At 38.6% G+C, this 8419-nt stretch overlaps 1 protein-coding gene across 3 annotated transcripts in view; it reads left to right on the forward strand.

The window, feature by feature from the left end:
* LOC104417717 (cell cycle checkpoint control protein RAD9A-like) overlaps positions 1 to 2028 on the forward strand; it is a 37698-nt gene extending 35670 nt beyond the window's left edge. For 2 of the 3 annotated variants that reach the window (XR_005545343.1, XR_005545344.1), the window contains exons 4-5: positions 502 to 935; positions 1788 to 2028. Coding sequence is in view for 1 of the 3 variants with exons in the window: in XM_039299052.1 (XP_039154986.1) it covers positions 502 to 753; positions 1788 to 1798 (263 nt within the window). In the remaining 2 variants the exon portion in view is untranslated. The remainder of the gene's footprint in view (positions 1 to 501; positions 936 to 1787) is intronic. The other variant, XM_039299052.1, reaches the window with a different exon arrangement.
* Positions 2029 to 8419: the final 6391 nt, after the last annotated feature.

Genomic DNA, 8419 nt, shown 5'->3' on the forward strand with positions numbered 1-8419 from the left:
TGCTCCGATTCTATGGAAAAACAGTAGAATTGAAGTCTTGAAACTGACATGTTTGTTGAGAGAAAATGACTGCAAGATGCTGTGAGAAGCATTTATTTATCATGTCATATATGTCCATGGAGATGAGCTTTTATAATTTCTCATCTGTAAAAGCAGCATGAACTCTGTCAAAGTGATTTTGCAGCGCCCCAATATGACCTATAAAGTGAACGAATTCAGAATAAAGAGATGGGGAATTTTATGTTAAAATTAGATTCCAATGTCTACCACTTTTACTTCTTCTTTTGTTGGCCACTTAACATTTTAAGTCTTTGTGACTCAGTCACGCTAACTACATACTATTCAGTATGTTATCAAACTGTAATATAAATTGGAGGCCGGCACCTGTCAAACATGCATTAATTTGATAAGAAGCTGCACCATGCAGAGATACATGTTTATCTCACTGTGCCAACAGTGAGTTTTTGTTCATGCATATATGATGTTGTTATATGCATGCAGGCATTAAGAAAACATACTGGATTACTTGCAATGTTGGGCCCGACATACAACAATTATCTCTGGATAGGAGAAAATACCCAAGCAATTTTGTAGTGAGGCCTCGTGATCTGAACAGATTGCTTGTGAATTTTCAGTCATCCCTTCAGGAAATTACTATTATCGCAACGGAACGCAACTCTGATCCTTCTGATGTTGCAAGTGAATTTGGTGGGAAAACTGTCGAGTTTCGAAGCTACATTGATCCTACCAAAGGTAGAGATTAACCTTTTTCTTTTCAATCGAATACGGAGAAGAATATCATGGTTCAGATTCTGGCCGCAGAGAACGACTCTTTGCAGCACACTCAGCTGTGGATAGATCGTGCGGAAGAGTTTGTGCAGTATGCTTATAATGGCAACCCAGTAGACGTGACTTTTGCTTTCAAAGAGTTGAAGGTGCTCCATCTGATTGGTTTTTTATTATATTAACTATCAAGACATTGGATCATAAATGCAGCTAGAAGTTCTTGAACATATGACTTCACTTTCAAACTTATCTCCATTTCCTTAAAATGAGTCCACCTAGTTGCCAAAATGCCATTGGAACTATTTTTATGTTGAAGTTTTTCCTTGTGTTTTCCAGTGAACATGATAATATTCAACTCTGTCCATCTCATGGAAATCCAGGCATTTCTTGCATTCTGTGAGGAATGTGAAGTGGACATTCATTTGTACTTTGAGAAGGCATCGATTCTTACCTTCTATCCATTTTTTTCCACGCTTCACTTCAATTTTGTATATGCAAGTAGTTTGGATGCAATGAGTTGTTTTGATGCATCAGTCCACAACTGGTTTTAATAGATGAATGATTGCTAGTTATCTACTTGGACATTTAATACATGCTAATGAATAGCTTCATAATCACAATCGTAAAGCCAATGACAATTTTAATGTTGGGCTGAATGTCAAAAAATGAAAGACTATCATTGAAAATGTAGTCGATAAATTATAGTGCACCTTCGAATCAAGTTTGGATAATAATGGTTTATGGCGGTTTAAGCTTGGATGATAAATGGTTTATTTATCAAGTTCAATATCAAGTTCAATTCAACATGCTAGTAAAATATGCCAGCTAAAAATGTCAGTGCAAAACTTGATAGTTAATGCATGTCTTTTGACTTTCTTTTTTATACTAAATTGGTGGTTTCAAGTGCAACATCTCTGCCATCGCAGAGGGCTTTGGTGCAGCTAAATGCAAAATAGAAAAAAATAAAGAACTTAATTCAACTGCATGTTTTCATGAAACAGGCCTATTTTGATGGCCCCTAAATTTGGCATTGATGAGGGGGACTCTTCCAATTTTGATGTTACACTTGTACTGGCCACCATGCTCACATCACAATTACATGAAGCTAATACTGGGCCTTCAGCAAATGAATGCTGGGCCAGGCTGATAATGGGGAAGCTTCTGGAGAACAGCCAGAGAACGATTGCTTCCGAGATTCCATCAAATCATACCAGAATATAGTCTGAACTCCCGGGTGAGTGATCCTTGTAGCTTGTGGCACTATTATCTCAATGATGGCAACGAAACTGCCTTTGCTTTGCTCTAAAATGAAATGCTGTGTATGTCGTCTGTAACATACTTTTATTTATGAAGTCAATAGGAAGATATCTCTTGGGAATCAAATTTGAGTGGTTTACTAACTTTGGGCAGGAAGTGCTGCGAGTAATGGCTGAGGTTCTGATGGAAGGCGAGTTTCAGAAGAAAGCATCCTAAAAGCTGGCGGTCAGTCAGGAATTGAAAGGATCAGAACCATTCAAATATCAAATGCTGCATCGGCTGAAGGAAACATCAAAATCGGTCCAGATTCTTCATCTCTTAATGTCTCTCTCAGTTTGTTTGTGTATGATGAACATCATCTTTATCTCTCTAGGTCGCATTATTTTGCTGTCTCATACAAATATTACTTAATAAAGGTGCTACTTTCTCTATCGCCTGTTTCCCTTCTGTAAATGCTGCTTTGCAAGAAAGCATTTGGCTTAGGCCAATTGATCGTGCGACTTTATCTTGGAGTTTTGCAACATTTAACTCTTAATTCTTGCATCAAGAAGCAAAAGTTTCTGGCAAAGTCCATATATGCCTATCAAACCTGTTGGCATTTCTTTCTTTCCACTTTTTAGTGCGACTGTCCATATGATACCATAGACAAAGTGGAACCAAAACATTCGCTGCTTTTCACTCGACCATGAGCCTGGATGATGCATTGCACACCCCTGTGCAAGTACCTATCTCTGGAAGACTGAACTCATATGCCTTTCTTGGGCTTCTCAGTATCCATTCAATTAGTCTACTTGTATCATTTCGTTTGTCAGTGGTTTTTAATGTTTTTAGATGCAAAGGTATTGAACAAGATTCTCACAAACATAGCACTAATTAGCGCCATCATAAGTATGGTTGTGCAGTTGCATCAGTGGTTAAATTGGAAAATCCCTCTAAAACGATTTTCTTTGTTGTTTGGTTGTGTAGATGGACACGGTTTTTCACAACTTCATCGAAGTATTGGGTTGATGCCAACGAGGATGAGCATGATCATAATGATGATGGTGATGAAATCAGCATTTGATCAACACCACCATACTATGAAGACCGATAGCATTATGTTCCTTTTTTAACTATATAACCTTGCCATCTTGATTTTACTGGTAAGTGGTTGTGCCTTCCAATGCTTGATGTTTCCTGTCCTATGTTCCTTCGAACGGTTGGAGTAGTCCCTTGCTTGCTTTTTGTAATGCCCTGGATTTAACTCACTTGAGATATTGTCCACTTTGGTCCATCCCATACCGAGTTTCATGGTTTTGTCCTTTGATGTACAGCCAAGCACTTTCCTAAGAGGTCACCAATTCTAGCAATGTTCAAGCCTAAGCTCGCTTAACTTTGGAGTTCCAAAGCAAAGCTTGTCATTATGTCAAAAGGTGCCTCCGTGAATTAATTCCAGTTCACGCACACACACATCCAGATCGCTCTTCCCTTGTTCAGTGCATAGTTTGGTTCCTCCCACCCCCTTCGCTATCCTAGAAGTCTGCTTGGAGCCACTCCTTGTCCAGCCCTCTAGCCCTGGCAATCGCTCCCTGCCTTCTTCAAACTAGGTCTATACATTAGTGCCCGTGCCTATTTAGCTATTCCAGCATCCAACAAAGCTGCCATTTTAATGCACTTCTTTTCCCCCTCTTTTGTTTTTCAGTATTATGTTGATGTGCTTTGCTGAAGGAGGTGTTGGTATAGGTATTTTTATTAAACTGTTTTCTATCATAACTCATTCCTGGCTTCCTGCCAAGAAAAACAGAGTGGTGCCGATAGATCGTACAGAGTCGCATGCTTTATGGACAGGACCTGCAGTTTAGAACTATTGGAGATGGTGTTGAAATTGCATGTAGTTTTTTTCATTTGTACTAACCCAAATAAATCCCTGGCCGTAGAAAGCTTTTCTGTTTTGTCTTTTCGAAACCTAAGTTAATCTGTGTATATTAAAAAGGAAGGCGCAGAAGGTTTTTGAGATGTTTTTGTTCCTCTTAGAATCGCAATCTAGAATGATTACATCAATTTTAATCTCCGTCCAGTTCGGTTTAACTTTTCCTTAGTCAGTTGCTTCCATTAGCTATACTCAAGGCTGTCAAATTTCTGATGTTCTGATTTGTGGCAATATTTTGTGCTGGTAAATTGTAACAGTGTCAAGGTATCATAAAACTTACATAAGGCTCGATTAACGAGTTTGTCAAGACCCTCCATGTAAATTTCAGGACACGCAAGTCCTTGTGCGTGAGTTTTTCCTTTCACACATTTTGGGTCTTGGCATCATGTCGTTTTATGTTGCAATTGTCACCTCCACCTCCAGTCATCCATCCACGGACGTCAACCTTTAGGGCAAATGTCTTTGTGTTTGTTCAGTTTTGTTCTGTCCCATATACCTGCACTTGAAATCCGACATCTATCCTTTCATGTTGCTCATGACCTTTTAGAGCCTGGGACCGATTACCATTTATCTAGGGCATCACATTCTTGATCAAAAGACATTTGATTTCTCTAGTGGCATAAGAGATTTTTCCACATTCATGGGTGTACTCTTTTTATTTTTTTTGTGTGGATTTAAGGACCTAAATCTCAATCGGCTTGGTTCGTGTGCTAATACCATGTGACAAAGTAAAATACATGCACAGATGGCTGTCTTTGTTCGGCTATCAACTAGGCGTGAGTACCTTGTTACATTAGCAAGTAATGTATGAATGAAATTACCGAGTAAATTCGGTGAACCAGTCTTAAAAAAAAAAAACTATAGTAAAAAAAGCATAGCTTTGGGAATCTGGATAGTTGCCTTATGGCGTGAGTGGGCGGGCGGGTGATGAATCAAGCTTGTACTTGTCCAGCCTGCTCTACGTGTGTAGTTTGGCGTCCAGTCAATTTTTTATTTTATTTTTGGGGGTCAGATAGTTTATTTTAGATTTTGTTGTATAGAGATTGCTAAGTTTGAATTATGAGGAACGAGCAATAAACTACCTAAAACTCGCAATGCGTGTACATAACGAAAGAGTAGTGATTGGCAATCATGTGATTCTTTCCAATATACTATTGTTGTTCACCCGTTTCTCTGTAGCTCAAGAAAAAAAGTTTCTCCGGTTTCATCATTTCTCAATCTTAAATGGCACTGCCATCTTAAGTAAAACGACCGTCATCATCCCATATCCTGCTTTTAATGTAATAATAGAACACAAGGTTAATGTCCGAGCCAGCATCGACAAAAAGCAACTAATTTTTATCTTTTGATTCATGTAAACGATGCATGTATTAACAATTGAGATATGTTGAGACACTTGCGAGACGAAGAATCACATCCCAAAAAAGGGGTTGATAACTATTGACAATAGATTTTACTTTTGATAGATTTAAAATCACTTGTCCTTAATTACATTGTTTGTTTCAAGAGTTTGAGTCACTCAGAACATTAAGATTAAAACCTGAATATATTAACAAATACAAAAAAGGAATAGAGGACAAATCTTCAAGATACAAATTGGTCTCTATTTGTTTTGCGGAAAATTTGACATTTTTGAAAAATATTTTCCAAGAAATAATTTGAAAAGAAAAACTTGCTTTTAATTTTTTAAAAAGACATGCACTATGTGGATGCTATTAACTTGGGCAAGAGCAGTCAGGGAATCAAGCATGGGCCAATAAAAGTTGGGCCTGAAATCCTGATGCTCGTGCCTGGCTCCTTAGCACCCCAAGTTGGGTCCATCAAGGTTGCGTTTGGGTCCACAATAGTCGGGCCTAAGACTTCGACACCCTTGCTTGGCTCCTTGACACTCAAGTCCTAGTTCATGGAGGCTAGGCACAAGCCATAAAGGCTATGCTTAGGACCTCAATGCCTATGCCCGTGTCCTCGGTGCTTAAGCCCATATCCATCGAGGATGGCCTAAGACACCCATGCTTGTTGCTTGGCCTAAGTTATGTGGATCCAAGCATGAGCACTGAGGTATTGGGCCAGGGCACTAAGAACAAGCATCAAGATCCCAAGTCTAGCCTCTATGAATTCAAACTCCACCTCTATGAATCCGAGCCCAACCCTTGTGGATGCCTAGCATTTGTGGACTCAAGCCCTAGTGTCAAAGACTAGGCATAGCACCAAGATCTCAACTTAGCCTCAATGGACCCAAGCCTAGCCTTAGTGGACCCAGGCTCAACCCCAATAGATCCAACCTTGGCCCATTGCTAAAGATCCAAGAACGAAAGGCATTGATGTTGAGAGCCCAAGTCTTGAGCTTGATTTCTAGTCATATTTTATAAAATGATTTTTCAGTTTTTAAAGAAAAAATCATTTTCTTAAATTTAAGCATAAATTTTCCATTGACTTGAAAAAAAAATATCATATTAACTCATTTTACTAAATAATCCAGATGCTGAAAAATGATCTGAAATTTTTTTTGGCGAAATGAATAGTCTTCTTCCAATAGGCACAAAAAGAAAGGATGGAGATCGTTTATCTCGAACAGTGTTTTCATTGACATTGCAATCATTTCCTAACAATGATTCATGTAATTGAGGCGTATATTAATGATTGAGATATTATAAAACATTTGTATTTCGTAAAAACATACTGTGAAGTGAAGAATCCAGTCCAAAAGTGATGTCAGCATTTCTTTCTTTTCAAATGGGATAAAGAATCCACGTTCGGAAGGCAAACCTCGAATTTTGATCGAACGAATGAAGTAAATAAGCAAGAGAGAGTGATTCTTTCCATAAAGAATTGGGCGTACTATATACGTTCGAGTATTGCGTGACAGGAAAATACGAGAATAGTGTTGAAGGTTGTACCACGTGTCACAGGTTGATTGGCACGCCAGCCCAGCAGCGGGAGAAGTGGGGGCTTGGAGGTTAGGTTGGGTAATTTAAACGCTTACTTCTGCTAAACTGGCCATTTCTCTAAGTCGGCTTAGCTTGCCGCTTGGAGATCATTTAATGGCTGTTAGGAGTGAGAAACATAGATCACCAAAACAAAAATCGCTTAGATCGATTGGATTGACTTATTCTAGACAGTTCTCGAGGTAGGCGGCCCAGTTCTATAAAATTGGAATTGATCATTTTCGATCTAATTCCCGATTCCAAGGAAAACCAAATTGATGATTTTTTTTTTTTTTCAATGACTAGATGCCTTTCTTCTTTTGCTTTGCTTTAACTTCTATTTGCTTAGCGCATGGTGAAGCCGAGTGTCGCCATCTTTGTGATGAAGCTAGATGTAACACTATCAATGATTTTTTTCAAAAGCAATGGCTACGTTCCCTAGGAGTTATGTAAATCAACCAATTTTATTGAATCGCCCGAAAACCGGATTGGACTGTTCGTAGTCCTAGAAACTAGCAACTGGCCCTTCTAGTCTGGTTCCATGTTCCTATGGAAACTAGTCATTCAAGTCCAGTTCCCAGTTCTTGGGATTGGACTGGACCAAGAAGGGGTTACCTGTAGTGACTACGATGCAGTCCGGCGCCCTTTTTCTCTGCTCTTCTTATGTAACCTTTTAGATGTTGTGTGCTTCTTAGAAGTGATTAGTTTTCAGTCTGTGAAACCAAAAACCGGCTCACCTGATTCTAGAATGGTGCTAGAGGCAAGGCCATGATTGCGAGGGAGGACTACAGCCGAGACTGCTATTGATAGGGTCGTGAGCGACTGCAATGAGAGAACCCATTGAGATTAGAGATTGAGAGGAAGAGAATCGTGCAATGGTGCAAGAGAGGAGGAGGCTAGGGTTTCTGAGTTTCCAAGTTACGTTACGGAGGTTATTCTTTTAATTTTATAAAGAAGAGTAGAAATTAAAATTTTTTAAAAAAAAGTATGTCAATCAATCCAAGTGGTCTAAGTGGGTGAATCCACACTTTAAATTGGGAACTTGACCGATTTCACTAGTTTCAAGTTTTAGGAACTGAAAATCTAACCGTGAATTAGCCGGTTTGATCCGATTCTTTTGCTCACTTCTAGTGGTACCTAGTCATAAAATATTTTATGCTGTAAATTCCACCATGATGAATAAAGTGAATAGTTTTATTTTCACTAACATTGACCAAATATTAGAATAATTTCTATTTAGCAAATGCCGATTGTGGCGCATTTATATATGAGGAGCTTCATGGGTTATAATATACGGCAACTTCGGTCAAGTATATGTTAAAAGTAAAAGCAGTTTGGGCTGAAAGTTTATTTTCAAGAAAGGAAATAGGTTTACTAATTTTGATCTGAATTATTTTTTGAATCTTAATTTTGCAAGGGCTGTTGCTAAGTTATGTTTCCTTCTATCTATCTAGCAAACTATTACAAAAGTATGTTCTTTCATCAACGGGTGAAATATGTTTACACGCTCGTGGTTTTGGAGGACAAAGATTCCACATCCAAG

This window comes from Eucalyptus grandis, chromosome 8, assembly GCF_016545825.1.
Source record: "Eucalyptus grandis isolate ANBG69807.140 chromosome 8, ASM1654582v1, whole genome shotgun sequence".
Taxonomy (NCBI): Eukaryota; Viridiplantae; Streptophyta; class Magnoliopsida; order Myrtales; family Myrtaceae; genus Eucalyptus; species Eucalyptus grandis.